The sequence below is a fragment of the Giraffa tippelskirchi genome, chromosome 6 (assembly GCF_054371585.1).
Source record: "Giraffa tippelskirchi isolate mGirTip1 chromosome 6, T2T-mGirTip1v1.2.pri, whole genome shotgun sequence".
Classification (NCBI taxonomy): domain Eukaryota; kingdom Metazoa; phylum Chordata; class Mammalia; order Artiodactyla; family Giraffidae; genus Giraffa; species Giraffa tippelskirchi.
This window is the reverse complement of record NC_137280.1, coordinates 6,072,163-6,093,020: the sequence shown is the minus strand read 5'-3', so window position 1 is coordinate 6,093,020 and position 20,858 is coordinate 6,072,163. Positions and strand designations below refer to the sequence as shown.

Genomic DNA, 20,858 nt, shown 5'->3' with positions numbered 1-20,858 from the left:
GGGCCAAAGGCATTGTTGATGCTGCGAGTTGTCTCCGGTGCTTTATGACCAATTTTGAACTCAAATTAAAAAATTTCTCGAATTTGCTTTTTGTCTAATATCATTTCCACAGTATAAAATGCATGTAAAATAAACAGCAAGTATTAAGACTTCCCTCATGGCTCAGATGGTAAAGAATCTGCCTTCAATGCAGGAGACCAGAGTTTGATCCCTGGGTTGGGAAGATCCCCTGGAGAAGAGAATGGCAACCCACTTCAGTATTCTTGCTTGAAGAATTCCATGGACAGAGGAACCTGGTGGCCTACAGTCCACGGGGTTGAAAAGAGTAGGACATGACTGAGTGACAAACATATACACAATAAGTCATTGGAAAAAAAATTTAAAGCAAAAAATGCACATTAAAATGATGTAAAACACATTTACTTAAAAATGGCATTCCAATATCAAATGGCAAATTTTGACAACTCAAAGCTGCAATTACTTTTGCACCAACCTAATATGATAACACTAAAGCTTTCTCATAGGATGTTGATAAACTTATTTAATTTTACATAGTCATTACACATTTCCATTATTAGTTATTACTCTAGCACATAAGTCTATTATCAAATTGTAAGGAAAAATTTAAAAAAAGAGAGACAGCCACTTCATGAAAAAAAAAAAAGGTTTCTTGTATTGTGAAAGAAATTATAACAAAAAAATTTCCATGTATAAATTTTGGATTAGACTTAAATGACCTTGAGAAATAAATTTATAAGCTAGAATAATAAAAATACACATATTCTGAAATTGTATGTTTAGATCATCTATAGCATTATAAATCCTTTAGTAGAAACATAAATTAATAATAATAATAAGCTTAAAAAATCAAGTGGTAGACAGGTCCTTCAGCAGCTTTGGGAACATTGGCAGAATGCAACAACCAAAGAGCTTGGGCTTTAATGACCAAACTGAGAGGAGAGGAAATACGTGTGCTTGTACAAGGTAAGAAGTAAAAAGAAAAAAAAAAAACAAAACACTACATGATACTGAGTTTCTCAATGAAAGCATGTTACAAATACCTGTCCATAGAAGTAGCAAGTCATTGAGAAAGCTCTGCTTACTTTGGGTTCTGAGTAGGAAAAATAGCATCTGTTCCATGAACATAAAATACTTGTTTACATTCACAAATGTCTTGAGAGTGGGGATGGGGTAGTCTATATTTAATTACCTTTGGGAAATACTAGAAAAACTATTTTAACTCTGAGGTATTGAGGGAGAGCACAGGTTCATTTAAAACCGTGCTTGAGAATCCTGCTTGACGACTCGAGTAAGAGTTTAGGCTGAAATCCAAGATCTACACATATCCATGCAGCAATAATGTATTCTGGTTGATATTTTAAAAAAGCAAGACAAAAACAAAACGCAGTGTAGACTGCTAACAGTGCAAGGGTGTACTAAAAATGTACTTGAAAGGGTCTATTTCATGCAATACCTTGAACCATTAAAATAGGCCTCACATAAATCTCCTTCCATTAATTAGCATCACAGGTGCCTTTTTTCCCCCTCTGCACTACCAAAATGGACTTCCCTGGTGACTCCGTGGTTGGGTGTGCCTGCAGTGGAGAAGATGAGGGTTAGATTCCTGGGTGGGGAAGATCCCCTGGAGAAGGAAGTGGCAACCGACTCCAGTATTCTTGCCTGGGAAATCCCATGGACAGAGGTGCCTGGCGGGCTACAGTCCATGGGGTTGCAAAGAGTCAGACACAACTTTAGCGACTAAACAACTACCGAAATAGATGACTATCTGTTTTCCTGGTTTTCTAGTGCCTCTCATCATTCATATATCTCTAATTCATTCCTCTAAAACTTTTCCTTCTTCAGGCCTCTTCTACTATTGAAAACCTTTAATGGCACCACATCTGCCGTAAAACAAGGTGCATGCATACGAATCTGGCCGTGAAAACGCTTCAGATCTCTATGGTACTGACTGAGCTCCCAGTGCCGACAGATAATCGCTGACCTGAACGAGGCGCTCTGTAAACTCGCACTTGAAAGGTGCATTGTTTTGACTTAAGATCTGCAGCCCTGTACTGACTCATATTTTCCATGCCTACAATTATCGCTCTCAGGCACTGTACAACCATGTCCAAAGAATTCTCTCTCTCAATCTTATATATTTTTGTAATTGTTAATTCTTTGAGATCAGAACCAAACCTTACGCGCCTGCATGTTCAGTCACTTCAGTGGTGTCCTGCTCTGTGCGACCCTATGGACTGTGGCCCACCAGGTCCTCTGTCCATGGGATCCTCTAGGCAAGAATACTGGAGGGGATTACCATGCCCTCCTCCAGGGCATCTTGCTGACCCAGAAAGAATCAAACCTGCATCTCCTGTATCTCCTGCATTGCAGGCAGATTCTCTACCCACTGAACCATTTTTGAAGCCCAAACTTTACATGATAGCTACTCAAATACTTGATTTCATTTGACTTTTAATGCACTTATTTTAATCTCCCCAAAGCAACTAACATGTTTTTCACATAATAAATGTTTAGTAAAAGTGTTACTTGAGTAAATGCCAAATGAAGAAATTATGAAAAAGTACTTATTTACAAAAGAAATCATCTTTGATACAACGTGCAGCCAGGGTACTAATATTGGTTTCTGAATACAGACAATAGGCTCTTTTTATCTAAATTTAAATAGAAACCAGTTTATTAGAAGGTGTTAAAAAAAAAACTGTAAGAGTGCCATGGAACCTGGTTTCAAAACTCTAGAGTCGGGAACTTCCCTGGTAGTCCAGTGGCTAAGGTCATGAGGGCTCAGTGCAGGGGCCCAGGTTCAATCCTTGGTGAGGGAACTATATTCCACATGCCACAAGTAAAACCCAGTGCAGCCAAATAAAGAAAATTTTAAAATAAAAAACAAAATTACAGAGTCAGGGGCAAAAATCAGACAGTGAAAATGTTCACCCACAGTATGAAGCTCTTAGAGGAGAGCTGTCTTTCCAATCATCTGCAGTAATGCTAGGAATGAGATCAGAAGCACCATGCTCATAAGAGGAGCTCCTCGCTGACTTCTTCCAAACTTTGTGTAAACATACCTGCAAGAGAGAGCTCAGGCCATAATCAAAATTAAAGCACTTACAGTGGATGCAGGAGATGCAGTCTTCAGCTTTTCTAGCCTTCACAGTAGACTAAGGCTTGAAGTGTATGGAAGAGACACTGAGGAATACAATATGCAGAGTCCACCATAAGCAAAACTTATTTCTCACAAGAATATTTATAACAATGTGTATTATGACAAATTTAAGAAGTAAGAAGGAGATGATATGTATATTTATCAGTCATTATTCCACTTCCCTTCCCTTACATTATAGAAGTTGGCTGCATATATAGTGAGATATGAACATAATGGCTAAACAATAAAAATGATTAGTTTGATAGATTCAAAATGTTTTACCCCAGGTGATTTCTTGAAGAGAACAGAATTTCAAACTGACTTTACCTAGTGTTTTTCTTAATACCATGCTATCTGTCTCCTTAACAGTTTATCAAATTTAAACTGGCTTCTATTTTAATTGGATATGAATTGAAAATGTTGCAGCCTGCCAGAATTCTTGGTGGTTGACTGAATGCAATGATATATATATATATGTTGTTGTTGTTCAGTCACCAAGTCTTGACCGACTCTTCAAGACCCCATGGACTGCAGCACGCCGGGTTTCCCTGTCCTCACCATCACCCAGAATTTGTCCAAGTTCTTGTCCATTGAATCAGTGATGCCATCCAACAGTCTCATCTCCTGTCACCCTCTTCTCCTCCTGCCTTCAATCTTTCCCTGCGTCAGGGTCTTTTCCAATGAGTCAGCTGTTCACATCAAGTGGCCAGAGTATTGGAGCCTCAGCTTCAGCATCAGTCCTTCCCATGAGTATTCAGGGTTGAGTTCCTTTAAAATTGACTGGTTTGATCTCCTTGCAGTCCAAGGGACTCTCAAGAGTCTTCTCCAGCACCACAGTTCGAAAGCATCAATTCTTCAGCACTCTGCCTTCTTTATGGTCCATACTATGTATAAGTATACTAAGATTAAATCAGCAAATAGCATTTTTCTCAAATAAAATTTATGCTTAGTGTTAATGCAACACAGCTATCCCAGGAGAAGAGAATGGAGGGCATTTTGGTATTCTTGCCTGGGAAATCCCATGGACAGAGGAGTCTGGTGGGCTACAGTCTAAGGTGTCGCAAAGCGTTAGACACAACTTAGCGACTTAACTACCACCACCACCAACCCATCCACACTGATCAGTAAAGAGTTAGATTAATTATTTCTGGAAGAAATATGTGCTAACTAGGGCCTAAAGGCACACACCGCCATCAAAACATTTGTTCATTTTTTTCATTCAACATATATTTCAAGGGCCTACAAATTCTAAGCACTTTTTTGGATACTGGAAAATAAGATGGACACATTCCAGAGTCTATCAAGAAAACTGATTCTTAAGCCATTGATTGTGACATAGCACAATTAGTGTTAAGACAGGGGTTATCAAACAGCAAACACTATAAACATAATTTCCATCTCTTTTTCTCAGTTTCTTTAAAAAACATGACTACATAAAATAATAATGATAATTTTAGCTCAGTTTGTAATATATTTGAGTGAAATATGCACAGCAATACCAGTGTACAAAAGAGAAAGAGGAAAAAGAGCTATACAGTGTAGTATTTTTATATCAAACTGGAAATAAGTTAGTAAATTTGAAGCAGGTTCTGATAAATTGAAATGTGTATGGTTGCCCTAGAACAAACATTAAAGAAGTAACAAGTATAGTAAGAGAAAAAAAAGAAGGATTTTTCCAGCCCAGCATGTAAGGAGCTTGGGAGATACCACTGCATCCTAACAAGTAGAAAACTGAAAAAAAATTCAAGAATTCTTAAATCATACGAGAAATGAGATTATAGGTCAAAATGCCACCCACAGAATTGAAGATATTAACGAATAAATACAGAGAATCACAACTTACTAGAGTAGAAACCTCCATAAGAAACAGAATTGAAGTAGAAAGAACAGCACTGTAATTAGTGAACTGCAGAAGGCTCGCTGTAGATAAATCTGAGATTTCAAAACCCCAAGCGGATCCAACCAACAGAGAATCCACATGCTTTTATGAATTTTACCTCCTGGATCTCTGCCAGGTACTCTTATACTCTGACATGAAATAGGACAGCATACTCTGTTCTTACCGAGGCCTGCGTGGGTCAAGTCTAACCTAACAGGGTTTTTATCAAAGGTTAACTGAATTGAAGGGAAATACCTAATTCCAGTCAACTCTGACCCACCTTTCCTAACTAATAGGAATGGGTGAAGACTGAATTATGTGTGAAGTTCACATTTGAGAGGCATAGGCTCATTACAAGGTGGAGACCTCCTCCCTCTACACCTTACAACCATATTACTAAAACATATTATAGCAAATTGATACCTAGATACCCAGAAAAAATTTAAATACTACAAAAAAAATCACAGAAAAGACAGAGTAAGCAAGAGATGTCAGAGATGCTGGAATTATCAAACCAGGAATTTTTATGCTAAGGGTACTAATGAATAAAGTAGACAACAAGCAAGAACAAATGGACAAAGGAAGCAGAGAGATGGAAGTTCTATGAAAGATCAAAAATAAATACTGGAACTACAAAACAACATAACAGAAAAAAACAATGTCTGTGAAAGGGTTCTCAGCAGACTGCACACAGCTGAGGAATAGTCTCTGAACTGGAGGATATCTAATTAGAAACATCAAAAAGTGAGAGGCAAAGAGACGATCAAAAGAAAGCATAGTCAAGAACTGTGGGACAACTGCAAAAGGCATAACGCACCTGATGGGACTGTTAGAGGAAGAGAGAGGGAAAGGAAGGGCTACATGTGTGAACTAATAATGACTGAGAATTTCTCAAAAACAGTAACAGACACCAAACCACATGCTCATTCAGTATCTCAGAGAATATCAAGCAGGATATATACAGCATAAGTGCCCTCCCCTATTCGAAAAAATATGTATATGAACAGAAACCCAAACAACTACATCTCAGCATTTTATTTCCAATATATAGAAAATCAGAGATAAGAAAAATCCTGAAATAAGCCAGAGGGGGGAAAAAAAATCTCTTACATATAGGGGATCAAAGATAAAAATTACAACCAACCCCTTCTCAGAAACCATGCAAACAAGAAGAGAGAGGAGTAAAATATTGACAATATTAAGAGGAAAAAAAAAATCTACCAGTGGAAAATTCTGGACTCTGCAAAATTATCCTTCAAAAGCAGTTGGAGAAATAAAGACTTTCTCAGACAAATAAAAATTGAAAACCTCAAAATGTCTTGTAACAAATATTAAAATAAATTCTTTAGAGGGAAAGATAATGATATAGGCCAGAAACTCTGCTCTATACAAAGAAAGGGGAAGTATCAGGGAAGGATAAAGTGAAAGTAAAATAGAAACTTTTTCCTCTTACTTTATCTAACAGATAACACTTTGTTCAAAACAATAATAGAAATACTATATTTGACTATGTATGCTTATAAATATGTATCTGCTTAACTATGTTGTATATGAGTAAAATTAATTACAGCAATGATAGAAGAGATGAGAGGAAGGATTATTTTGTTATTATTGGATTGGTCAAAGAGTTCCTTTGGTTTTTATATAAAGATACATATTTTTCACTTTCACCAAGAACACTACCGAACAATGTATTCACCATTCTGTTCCACTATCTTCTGCTATTTTTTAGGAAACTTCATAATTTCATCTTCCCCAAACTTTTTATCTTTTGGAGAAAAGAAACCACCCAGGTGCCTTTAACAGTCTTCCAGAAAATTTAAAATTTTTCCACTAAGAGAATTTTATAAAGACTGAAATATACATAAATCTGAAGGTGCAATTTCTGGTGGATACACAGAATAAATCAGAACTTCCCAGTCAAGTTGTAACAGTTTTGCCTGGTCATCAAAAAACATGCAGTCTTGCATTATCCTATTGAAAGATTATGCATTTCTGTTGACTAATTCTGGACACTTTTCATCAAGTGTTGCTCTCAGTTGTTCTAATAAGGAACACTGCTTGTTGGAACTAATTGGTTTTCCAGAAGGAGCTCGTAAAAGAGAAAGGGAAAGTGAAAGTCACTCAGTCGTGTCTGACTCTTTGTGACCCCTAGGACTTCACAGTCCATGGAATTCTCCAGGCCAGAATAGTGGAGTGGGTAGCCTTTCCCTTCCCAGGGGATCTTCCCAAGACCAGGGATCAAGCCCAGGTCTCCCATATTGCAGGCGGATTCTTTACAGCTGAGCCATGAGGGGAGCCCAAGAATACTGTGGTGGGTAGCCTATCCATTCTCCAGGGGATCTTCCAGACCCAGGAATCAAAACAGGGTCTCCTGCATTGCAGGTAGATTCTTTACCAACTGAGCTACCAGGGAAACTTGGTAGTTCTCATAATAGAGAATTCCCTTCCAATCATGCCATATACACAACATCACCCTCTTTGGATGAAGACTGGTCTTTGGTATGGTTGGTGCTGGTTCATTTCCCTTGCTCCATGATCTCTTCCATTTCACATTATTGTACTGTATCCATTTTTATCACCTGTCATGATTTATTTTAAAAATAAAACATTTTCATTACGTTTAGGTAGAGAATTACATGCAGAAATATGGTCATAAAGGTTTTTATTTATATATTTATTTTGCTTTACTTATGTGGAACCCAAACATCAAGGCAATGAATCTAACCAAGCTGGTGCAAATGAATTTCAATGCTTGATTTGGATATTTTGTGTATGTCAGCTATCTCCTGTATAGGGTAATTGATTGTTCTCAATTAATGTCTCAGTTTGATTGCTGTCAACTTCAGCTGGCCTGCCCAATCATGGAACATCATTCAGTGAGAAATCTCCAGCACATAGCTTTGCAAACTACTTTTGACATGTTTGATCAGTCACAGCACCTTCTCAATACACTGCATAAATCTTTTCTTTTTCTTTTTGCATTTCAGCTTCATTTTTATATTTATTGAAATAATAAAGCATAAATGCTGGAAAATGTTGCTTTTTCCCTTAAATCTTCAATATTAAAGTGGCTACACAAAAATTCACCAATTTTGGTAATTAAAAAAAAAAATGATGCTGATGTGACAGCTGTCACAACACAATCTAACAAAACTGTTTCAAATGAAGCTAAAGACAATTGAGCACTACTTAGATTCATCTTAAGGAAAAAAATAAACCTTTTAGCCAACCCAATACAAGGTATTCATACTGTGAATCGATGTGTTATTTGAAAGTGAGCTTGGATTAGTTATAAGTGTATACTGTAAACTCCAGGATGACCATAAGAAACAGTAAAAATGTTTATACTAAAAACAGTAAAACTGACATGTTAAGAAAGGAGAGAAAATGAAATCATAGGAAATAATTAAAATCACAAAAGGCAGAAAATGAGTAAAAACCAAAACAGAAACAAATAACAATGGTAGCAAATAGACAACAGTAACAAATATGGTGAATATTATAAAATTATATCAATAATAACTTTGTATGCCAATGGTTTAAATGTACCAATTAAAAGACAAAGATTATCAGAGTGGATAAAAAGAAAAAAAAAAAAGACCCAATGATAGGTTGTCTACAAGAAACCCACTTTAAATATAAAGACACATATAAATTAGAAATAACTTCATGGAGATAAATATACCGTACTAGTACTCACCAAATGAAAGCGCAAATAGCTATGTTAATTTCAGGCAGAACAAATTTCAAAGTAAGGAGTATTATGAGATGAACAGGGGCATCACATGATGATAAAGAAGCCAATTGTCCAAGAAAACATGATGATGCTTAACATGTATGTGCTAAAAACAGAGCATCAACATATGTGAAGAGAAGGGATGCAGCCTCAAGGACAAGCAGATAAATCCACTGTTAAATTTAGAGAATCCAACTCCTCTCTCTCAGAAAGAGAAAGATCCAGCAGGACTTAGTTGAATTTAATATCACCACTAGTCAGCTGAACAGAGTATCTCTGTACAACAACACCAGAATAGTCATCTCTCAAGGTCACGTGGAACATTCACCAGTAGACAATACATTTTGGGCCACAAAACATGACTTGAATTTAGAAGGATAAAAATCATACAGTGTGTGCTCTTGGACCACAATGGAATTAACTAGAAATCAATAGCAGAAAGAAAACTGGAAAATTTCAAAATATGTGGAAACTTAACAACACATTTCCAAATAATATACAAGGGTCAAGGAAGAAATCTCAACAGAAATCTAATAATATTTTGAGTTAAAAGTAATGAAAACACAATTTATCAAAAATTCATCAAAATTATGGGATGCAGTGAGAGCAGTGCTTTGGGGGAAATTTATAGCATTGAATTCATTTATTAGAAGAGAAGTAGCTTACAAAAAAATCTAAGCATCAACTTAGAAAATTAGAAAAGGAAAAGCAAATTAAATCCAAATGAAGAAAAAGGAATCAAGAAATAAAATTGGAGCAGAAATCAAGGAAATTGAAAACAGAAAAATCAATATAAAAAATTCATGAAACCAAAACTACTTGTATTAACTAACAACAAACATGTGGAATTTGAAACTTAAAATGAAATACTATTTACCTTAGGAATCCCCAAAACGAAATACTTAGGTATAAATCTAATAAATATGTGCAAGCTCTATACAAGGAAAACTATAAAACTCTGATGAAAGAAATTAAAAATCTCAATTAAAGGAGAGATAATTCATGCTTAGGATAGGAAGATATTATCATCAAAATGTCATTTCTTCTCAACTTGATCTATAGATATGATGCAATCCAAATTAAATTTCTTTATGTGTGTGTGTGTGTGCACATTGACTGATTCTAAAGTTTATATGGAGAGGCAAAAGATTCAAAGGAGTCACCACAATATTGAAGGTGAAGAACAAAGTTGAAGGACTGCCACTATCTAAGTTCAAAACACTATAAAGCAACAGTAAACAAAACTGTGTGATATTGACTTAAGGACAGACAAATATGTCAATGAAACAGGATAGAGCACCCAGAAAGGTACTCCATAAACACAAGCAACAGATCGTTAACAAAGGAGTAAAAGTAATATAATGAAGCAAAAGCAGTCTCTTCAACAAATGATGCTGGAACAACTAGACTTGCTCACTTGGGTATGTGCTCAGTCTTGTCTGACTCTTTGCAACCCCATGAACTGTAGCCCTCCAGGCTTCTCTGCCCATGGAACTTCCCAGGCAAGAATACTGAAGTGGGTTGCCATTTCCTACTCCAGGGGATATTTCCAACTCTAGGGATCAAACCCATGTCTCTTGGATCTAGTGATGTCTTCATTAAAATTAAGGACTTCTGTTCTTCAAAAATGCATTGTATTATGATTATGAGAAGACAAGGAACACTTTGGGAGAAAATATTTCCAAGGGACATATCTGAAAAACACTGTTATCCAAAATATATAAAGAATTCTTAAACCTCAACAATATGAAAACAAAAAAATCTAACTTAAAAAATGGGACAAAGAATTTGACTCTTCACCAAAGAAGATATATCAATCAAAAAGCACATGAAAAGGTACTCCACTCATATATTATCAGGGAAGTTAAAATTAAAACAAACAAATACCATTAGAAAGCTATTTGGCTAAAATCTAGAACACTGACAGCAGCAAATGCAAGCAAGGAGCAACAGGAACTCGCAATGCTGGTGGAAATACAAAATAGTACAGCCACATTGGAAGTCAGTTTGTTACTTTCTCACAAAATAAAACATACTTTTATCATATTCTCCAGTGATTTCACTCCTTAATGTTTACCCAAAGGAGTTGAAAACTTATATTCACAGAAAACCCTGCATGCAAATGTTTTTAGCAGCTTTATTTAGAATGCCAAAACCTGAAAGCAACTAAGATGTCTTTCAGTGGATGAACAGTTAGATACACTGGGTTACATCCAGACAATGGAATATATCCAGTGTTAAGAAGAAATTAACTAACAAACCATGAAAAGACTTGGAAGAAACTTAAGTGCTCAAGGGAAAGAAATCAATCTGAAAATCTACATACATATTGTATGATTTCAATTCAGTGACAATATGGAAGTGGCAAAATCAAAAGAAAACAGTAAAAAGATCACTGATTGCCAGAGGTTTAGGGAGGATGAAGAGATGAATATGTAGAGCACAGAGAATTTTTAAGGCATTAAGTACTCTGCACAATACCAAAATGGTGGACAGATAGACGTTTGTCCAAGCTACAGAATGTCTAATACCAAAAATGAGCCCTAGCGTAAACTATGGGCTTTGGTTGATGACGTTTCCATGTAGATTCATTTACTATAAGAAAGGAGCCACTTGGGTGGAATATTCTAATACCCAGGGATAGCATTCAAGATCAGGAGCAGGTGGTATATGGGAATTCTCTGTACCTCCTAATCAGTTTTTGCTGTGAATTTAAAACTTCTTTAAGCAGTAAAGTCTATTAAAATGATTAAATGAATTAATATGCTACATTACAAAATATTCACTTAATGCAAAAAAATAAAAACAGGAGAAGAAAAATGCATCATAATCACTGGCACTCGAAGACATAAACCTGATTCTGGGATGCTTAAGAGTGTCCTTGGGGCTAAGAGTTTTGATACCCTCCAGAGTTAATTGATCTGCAAAGACAGATGTCAAATAATTGGGATTCAGAAACATTAAGTAGAAATTCTGTAGCTAAAACTCTCCATTTTTGGTTTGTGAAGTCTAGATTTTTTTTTCATAATTGGTATATATGCATATTTAATCTTTTAAAACTTAATTGAATAATACATTTTTAATATCTGTAATTATTATGTTTGCTATATCATACCCAACCTGGAAAAGATGGAGCATATTGACATAAGCAGGGTAACAATAAAATTTACACAAATGGTTCATTGATGTCTAATGAATTTACCATTTTGTTCTTATACACATGACATACATAGACATAGGTTGATTAGTGAGATCAGCTGGTTGCCATTTTCCTGTCAATCACACCTCAAAAAACATCACCAGGGAAGACTTTGTACACATACATTATACTCAGCCTCCCTTTGCAAATGAAGCAAAAGGAAAAAAGGCTTAACAGAGGAATAGAGCCAGAAATAAGCTTTACTTATATCATAGATTTCCAGGGATTCATGTTAAATTCTATCAAGTTTTTCAATAATGAAATCTCTCTGAAACTTCACCAACATGTTTTCCTAAAATAAGATCAAAACACACATAATTATGCTTTGGAAATCATACATTGCTAATTTCTAACCTAGATAGTTAAAGTATAATTTGAGCTACACTCTACATTTTCTGATAAAAATTCAAAATAAATCTTGAGTAAAGTTGAGAAGGATTATATCTAATGCTTTCTCTTTGATATATCATGTTTGTCACCACCATAAAAGAAAATTAGATTAGATTGAAAGAATTTATTCTTCATCTAGGTATGTTTATTTATGAGAACCACAGTATTTCAGAGCTGAAAGAAGTTTTGAGAATCATCTACTGAAATTGCCATTCTTCCCCAAGGAGGATAAATGGTTTTTTAAACTGTAAAAGAATAAGGGTGAAATATTTAAACAATTGGCAACAGTAGAAGAATAATATAACTTTTGACTTGTAAAATATAATCATGGATTTTTCAATAAAATAATTTCCACCATTAGTGTAAAATACATTCACCAAAAACAAACTTGAACCCAGCATGTCTAAGAAACTATGTGTCAAGTCAGGATCTTCTTAACTTTTTGATGCTAAAGTTAAATATTTTAGGTTGAAACACAAATTATTCATCATTAGTAATCAAATAAATTAAAAAGACATGATTCTTCCCCTTTTTTCCAAACCCCATATCCTTTTGGTTCATGTAGTTGAAAAAAACTCTTTGATTACGGTTTCTTCCTTCCTTTAAAATCATCTCAGAACTATTAACATCCTGATAAATTGGCAAAGCTATGATATTCTTATATAAAATAGCTCTGGAACTGAAGTATGGGCCAAGAGTTGATACTTCTAATGCAAAAGGAAGACCCTATAGTAAATCCAAACACTCAATTTAAAAATAATTCTATACAATACATGTACTGACTTTACAAATGCTAAATTCCAGTTTTTTTATAGATCAGCTTACTACTTGTCTTCTAAATATACTTTTGGCCAAAAAATGAATACATCATTAGGAAAAAAATGTTTCATGAAAGAAAATGCAACATATCATATTCAATTTTTATAAGCAAGATGAAAATAAATATTTGGCTAAATGTGGACTAAAAACACTGCATTTCAAAAACTGATAAATAATATATAAAAACAAGCACAGAAAAAAAACTTGGAACAAATTCAGCAAAGGGTGCATAGTCGCACTAAATTGAACAGGTTTATTAGGGACTCAGTGTTTGAAGCATAATGTACTTTTTTTTTCCCCAATAAATGAAACGTCTGTATGGTGCTATGCTAAACCTCACTTTCCTATTATGTAGTGACTCCCTCAAATGACATCTTAGCCAGATACCACCACTTTTTCAACATACTTTTATTATTAGAATAGTCACATTTTGGAATTTATAAATTAGACTCATTCTTTTTAGAACTTTAGTATTAAACTTAATTCAGAAGTGTTCTCCTTCTGATCACATCCTTCACTGCAATTATGATCTAGAGGTTTGAGATCGGGCACCATAGTGATTCCTGACTGAATGAGATCTAAGACTCTGACCCACCTACCATAGTTCCTCTTGTATTAGTGACTTAGTTTTGCCTGTGATAACAGTTAGTATTGGCTGAGTGGCTTAAAACGGTAAATATATTCTTTTAGCATTTAGGAGGCTGGGACAACTCGGTGCCAACAGATTCAATATCTGACGACAGCCTTCTTTCTGGTTTGCAGATAGCTATCTTACAGTATATTCACATAGCCGAGAAAGAGAGATCAACTCTTTCTCTTCCTAATTTTAAGGGCACTGATACCATTCAGGAGGAATCCACTCTCATGGCTTAACTGCATCCCAAAGGTCCCACATCCAAGTAGTATCATATTAGAATTCAAGCTTAAACTGAAGAAAGTAAGGAAAATCACTAGGCAATTCAGGGATAACCTAAATCAAGTCCCTTGATGGTACAGCAGTAGTGATGAATAGATATAAAGAATTAGATGTGGTAGACAGAGTGCCTGAAAAACTATGGTTGGGGGATAACAACGTACAGGAGACAGTGGCCAAAATCATCCCAAACAAAAAGAATTGCAAGAAGGCAAAGGGGCTGTCTGAGGAGGCTTTATAAATAGCTGAGAAAAGAAGAGAAGTGAAAGGCAAGGGAGAAAGGGGAAGATATACCCAACTGAATGCAGAGTTTCACAGGAGAGATAAGAAGACCTTTTAAATGAACAATGCAAAGAAATGGAGGAAAACAATATAATGGGAAAGACTAAAGTCTCTTCAAAAAAAATTAGAGGTATCAAGAGAACATTACGTGCAAGAATAGGCACCATAAAGGACAGAAACAATAAAGCCCAAACAAAAGCAGAAGAGATAAAGCAGAGGTGGCAAGAATACACTGAAGAACTATACAAGGAAGGTCTTAATAACCCAGAAAATCACAATGGTACAGTCACTCACCTAGAGTTGGACATTCTATAATATGAAGTCAAGTGGGCCTTAGGAAACATTATTATGAACAAAACTAGTGGAGGTGATGGATTTTTAGCTGAGCTGTTTAAAAATCCTAAAAGATTATGCTATTAAAGTGCTTCACTCAATATGTCAGCAAATTGGTAAAACTCAGTAGTGGCCACAAGACTGGAAAAGGTCAGTTTTCATTACATTCCCAAAGAAAGGCAATGCCAAAGAATGTTCTTACTACCATACAATTGAGCTCATTTCACATGCTATCAAGGTCATCCTCAAAATCCCCCAAGCTAGGATTTAGCAGTACATGAACTGAGAAATTTCAGATGTACAAGCTGGGTTTTGAAGAGGGAGAGGAACCAGAGATCAAATTGTTAACAGTTGCTGGATCATGGATGAAGCAAAGGCATTCGGGAAAAACATCAACTTCATGACTACGCTTAAGCATTTGAGTTTGTGGATCACCATGAACCGTGGAAAATTCTTAAAGAGAAGGGAGTACCAGACCACCTTACTTGTCTCCTTAGAAACCTATCTACAGGTCAAGAAGCAACAATTAGAACCAGACATAGAAAAACTGGTTTTGGGGGAAATTTCCCAAAATTGGGAAATGAGTATGATAAGGCCACTGTATATTGTCAACCTGCTTATTTATCTTATATGTAGAGGTAGATGAATCACAAGCTGGAATCAAGATTGCCAGGAGAAGTATCAACAACCTCAGATATGCAGACAATACCACTGTAATGGCAGAAAGTGAAGAGAAACTAAAGAGCCTCTTAATGAGGGTGAAAAACCTAGCTAGAAACTCAACATTAAAAAACTGAGATCACGGCATCCGGTCCCATCATTACATGGCAAACAGAAGGGGGAAAAGTGGAAAGAGTGACAGAGTTTATTTTCTTAGGCTCCAAAATCACTGGGGATGGTGATTGCAGCCATTAAATTAAAAGACACTTGCTCCCTGAAAGGAAAGCTATGACAAACCTAGACAGTGTATTAAAAGGCAGAGACATCATTTAGCTGACAAAAGTCCTTATAGTCAAAGGTATATGTTTTTTTCCAGTAGCTATGTATAGATGACAGAGGATGAGATGGTTGGATGGCATCACCAACTCGATGGACATGAGCTTGGGTAAACTCCAGGAGTTGGTGATGGACAGGGAAGCCTGGCGTGCTGTGGTCCAAGGGGTCGCAAAGAGTTGGACATGACTGAGGGACTGAACTGAACTGAACTGATGTATAGATGTGAGAGTTGGACCATAAAGAAGCTGAATGCCAAAGAATTGATGCTTTCAAACTGGTACTGGAGAAGATTTACGAGGGTCCCTTGAACTGCAAGATCAAAGTTGTCAATCCAAAAGAAAATCAGCCCTGAATATTCACTGTAAGGACTCTTATTGAAGTTCTAAAACTTTGGTCATCTGATGTGAATAGCCGACTTATTGGAAAAGACCCTGATGCTGGGAAAGACTGAAGGCAAAAGGAGAAGGGAGCAGCTGAGGATGAGATGGTTAGAAAGTATCACTGAATCTATGGACATGAATTGCAGCAAAGTACAGGAGACAGCGGAGGACAGAGGAGCCTGGTGTGCTACAGTCCAAGAAGTGGCAAGAGTTGGACATGACTTAGCACCTGAATAACAACAAGAGATTAGGGCGTCAACATATGAATTTTGTGGGACCCCAAATCAACCCATACTAGTTGGCATCTCTTATTTAGTACACTTCTCATAGGTGAAAATGTTGTAAAAATGACTCAATGCCACCTACATTTTTTGCGTATATGTAATCCAACATGTTCATGCATCATTGCAGGTCTAAATATTGGAACTATAGGCAGCATCACTACGGCTGCTCCTGCTTTTAATCTTAACTACTCTCTGTAATGATATTTTCCCTGATAATGTGTAGCATAGGTTCAGACAAGCAAATGTGCAACTTAAGTACGTGTTCTTCCAAGATAATATACAAAAAAAATGACTATAATTTCTCATTGCATTTTTACTATATAGTTTGGTCCTTACATTGACAGCAAGGGTAAATCAAGAAGAGTAGGGATTGTGGGGAGAAATAGACGATGTGGAAGTAACTCTACTTCTGAGATCACCCTTTGAATCAATACAGAATGATTTTTAATTAAAAAAGCAACAATCTAAATGTCCAACTGAAAGTTAACATTAAATATATTAGAGAAACACACATGACAAAATGTTATATAAAATATTAAATTATAAAATATTTAATATAATATTTATAAAAATAAATATTAAAAGTATGAGAAATTACAAATTTCAATAATATAATGTAAAGAAAGTGATCCAAAATTACATTAAACTCACCATGACCTGGGGGAAATTTTTTCCATTTAGTGAATGTAACTAGTTCATATATAGATAAAGTAGGCCACTCCACATAATATGGACATTTATGGATTAATTTCACTTTATGTTGATTTTCCAGTTTTGTCTTTTCCTGAAACAAAAAGTCACTATCAAAATTTGTGTATTAAGTAACTTTAAAAAAAAGAGAGAGATAAAAGGATAGAAGATAGGCAAATGGCAGTGAAAAGAAAAATAAAGGTTATATGAATGCAAACTATAATAGAATATATTTGAATTTTTATAAAAGCAAGACCAGATAACCCTATTGAAATTCTAATCTTCAGATTGGCTACTAAAATATTTTCCCACTTTTCACATGTATTTTTAAGTTCTTATAAATATTTTAGCATTTTTGAAAAACTCTATCATAGTTGACTACACTCAAATGTTGCATTTGATGAAACATTTATTTGATCAAATTTTGACATTTTGAAAATAAAAACAAACGTGTGCAACTTTTTTTAGGCCAGCCACTCTGAAACCAGAGATTTCGAAGGAAGTTGAATCCCAGGCTTTTCTTGCGGGTCAGACAGTAAAGAATCTGCCTGCAATTCAGGAGACCCAGTTTCGATCCCTCGGTCAGGAAGGTTCCCTGGAGATGGGAATTGCTACCCACTCCAGTGGTGGCTCAGAAAGTAAAGCGTCTGTCTTCACTGTAGGAGACATGAGTTCGATCCCTGGGTCAGGAAGATCCCCTGGAGAAGGAAATGGCAGCCCACTCCAGTACTCTTGCCTGGAAAATCCCATGGACGGAGGAGCCTGGTAGGCTACAGTCCATGGGGTTGCAAAGAGTCGGACTCAACTGAGCGACTCCACTTCGACTTTCCAGTATTTTTGCCTGGAGAATGCCATGGACAGAGGAGCTTGGTGAACTACAGTCAGTCCATGGGGTTGCGAAGAGTTGGACATGACTGAGCGACTAACACTTTCACACTTCACTGAATCCTGGGAAAGTCTTCTGTATTACTAACACTGAGACAACTGCATCAAAAGAAACCCCAACTATTAAAAGACCTAAATCAAGAAGATGGATGTCTCTTGATCTCCTTCCCACATAGGATCTCACCGTAGCCTATGCAGGGCCTGTGGCACACACACCAGGGTTAAATCCTATCAAGATTTCTGACAGAGGATGACTATAGTGGTCCCCCAATCCATCATTTATACAGCCTTCCTCTACCCTCCAGGGGAAGAGAAATAGAAAATGGGTGTATTTTGCAACTTTAATGAAAGAGAATAAATTGTTAAGATTGAAGAAAATAAGTTTTCCTAATGCAGCAGAATTAGGGGATCAGAGTTAAGTTGTGATCACCTATTCATGCAGTTTTGGATTTTGACATGTGCTATACCAATGATATAGTGTGCCAATAATTCCTAGCTGTTTTTTTTTTTCTTATTCCTGAGGCAGATTATACAGGTTTAAAGATCTCTGTCTGATTTTTCTGATATCCCTAGTTGGTGACATGCCATTGTTGCCCAAAACAGTCATTGAATGAATGAATAAAAAAAAAAGTGAATGAATGAATCTTAAATTTATGGGGAACCAAATGCACCAAATGCACATGTATAATAAATTATATCCATAGAGACCTTCCTTTCCACTTCAACTACTCATCAAAGGCTTAAATGATGTATATAAAATCTTCTTTTTATGGTCTCCAATTCAAAACAAATTAAAATATTGAAAGAGATACGGATAACTTCTATCTAGAGAGTCAAAGCACTCATAATGTGTTAACATATAGATTAGATATGGTCACACTGGTGACTGAACCCGTGAAATTAAAAGATGGTTGCTCCTTGGAAGAAAAGCTATGGCAAACCTAGAGAGTGTATTAAAAAGCAGAGACATCACCTTGCTGATAAAGGGCCATATAATCAAAGCAATGGTTTTTCCAGTGGTCATGTGTGGATGTGAGAGTTGGATCATAAAGAAAGCTGAGCACCAGAGAAGTGAAGCTTTTGAACTGTGGTGTTGGAGAAGACTCTTGAGAGTCAAGGAGATCAAACCAGGCAATCCTACAAGAAATCAACAGAGAATATTCATTGGAAGGACTGATTCTCAAACCGAAGCTCCAATACTTTGGCCACCTAATGTGAAGAGTCAACTCACTGGAAAAGACTCTGATGCTGGGAAAGAGTGAAGGTAAGAGGAGAAGGGGCTACAAAGGACAAGGTGGTGGCATGGCATCACCCACTCAGTTGATATGAGTTTGAGCAAACTCTGGGAAACAGTGAAGGACAGGGAAGCCCAGTGTGCTGCAGTCCATGGAGTCACAGAATCGGACACGACTTAATGACTGCACACCACCACCATCAACATCAACAAAAACATACCGTTTTTAACTTTGCATAATTATTTGCTGGAATTTTAAGAATTTCACAGTCTTCTTCTGTCACCACTGAGTACTCCTTTGCTTCTGATTCAACATGAGCTGCAACTTCCAAGGTTCCAAAGGTACTCCATTGTCCAAGCTATAAAAACACCAAGACCACTTAAACCTCATCATTATTCATCAACATAAAAATATCAATGATAGGATCAGTCTAGGAGAGTCTACAAAAGGGAGTATCATAGGCCAGCCTCCAGGTGTGTGAAAGAAGAGGATCTGAAGTCTGGCATGGATGTCTTTTCTTCTGGCCAATATTACTTGCCCAAAACAAGAAAACTTTATTTTTTCACTAGCATGAAGAAAATAAATCATAAGAATAGATCTTCTGTTTTATTCACTGATTCATTTAAAATGCCTGAAATAGGGCTTTGTACGTAAGAGCCATTCAATAAATATTTGTTGAAGGGATGAGAAAACAGTGCACCTATATCCATGGGTCTTCTATTTATTTTATTATACTCATGTTGATAGTAGTAATGAAAATGAATATAGTGTTAGGCAAGTATAAATCACTGGCATATATATATATTTTCATGTAGGGTCTCCCAACTTACTATGCTACAAATAGATATTAAGCATACCAAAATTATTACCATTAGAATATATACTGTAATTTATTAGGAGGTAGTGAGAATGTATACAGCTACACAGAAGATTTGTATTCATGTTTGCCTGCGAAAAACTGAAGGGCATCTAGAAAAACAGGGGTAACTTCTCAGAGAAGACATCAAGTCAATAGGGCTGGCTACCAGTGACATGGGAGAACCTCTACTCTTCCACTTCAAACCCACAGAAAGGTTGAATGCTTTCCTTAGTTGAATGAACAGCTGAAATTGAATCTACCAGTTTGAAAATAAAGAAGGAATTTAAAGTAACTGCTGGAACTAAAGTGGTCCAGAGTAATATCAAACTTAGATGAAGGTCTCAGGGTCTGAGGTCTAGGAATTGTCATGCATATTAGAATAAGAAACTCAGGACCACACAAGGTGAGGAACCAGAATTGAAAGTTTTTGTATAAAGCTTAAGACCTGAAAGGATTGTATGACATGTTAAATGGAAAAAGCAAGTTGTTGGTTTGTTTTTGTTCAGTCCTGTCTGATTCTCTGCGACCCCATGGACTGTAGTGCGCCAGGATCCTCTGTCCTTCACTATCTCCTGGAGTTTGCTCTAACTCATGTCCATTGAGTCAGTGATGCTATCTCACGATCTTGTCCTCTGCTACACCCTTCACCATTTGCCTCTAATCTATCCCAGGACCAAGATCTTTTCCAATGATCAGCTCCTTGCATCAGGTGACCAAAGTATTGGAACTTCAGCATCAGTCCCTCCAATGAATATTCAGGGTTGATTTCTTGTAGGATTGACTAATTTGATCTCCTTGCAGTTCAAAGGAATCTA

The 20,858-nt window shown here is 36.2% G+C and overlaps 1 protein-coding gene across 11 annotated transcripts in view; it reads right to left on the bottom strand.

Annotated features, from left to right (window-relative positions):
• CNBD1 (cyclic nucleotide binding domain containing 1) overlaps window positions 1–20,858 on the bottom strand; it is a 441,461-nt gene that overhangs the window by 141,759 nt on the left and 278,844 nt on the right. For 9 of the 11 annotated variants that reach the window (XR_014055766.1, XM_081496826.1, XM_081496823.1 and 6 more), the window contains 2 exons: window positions 19,405–19,542; window positions 17,026–17,158 (listed from right to left, as the gene is read on the bottom strand). Coding sequence is in view for 10 of the 11 variants with exons in the window: in XM_081496826.1 (XP_081352952.1) it covers window positions 17,026–17,158; window positions 19,405–19,542 (271 nt within the window). In the remaining variant the exon portion in view is untranslated. The remainder of the gene's footprint in view (window positions 1–17,025; window positions 17,159–19,404; window positions 19,543–20,858) is intronic. The other 2 variants (XM_081496830.1, XM_081496828.1) reach the window with 1 other exon arrangement.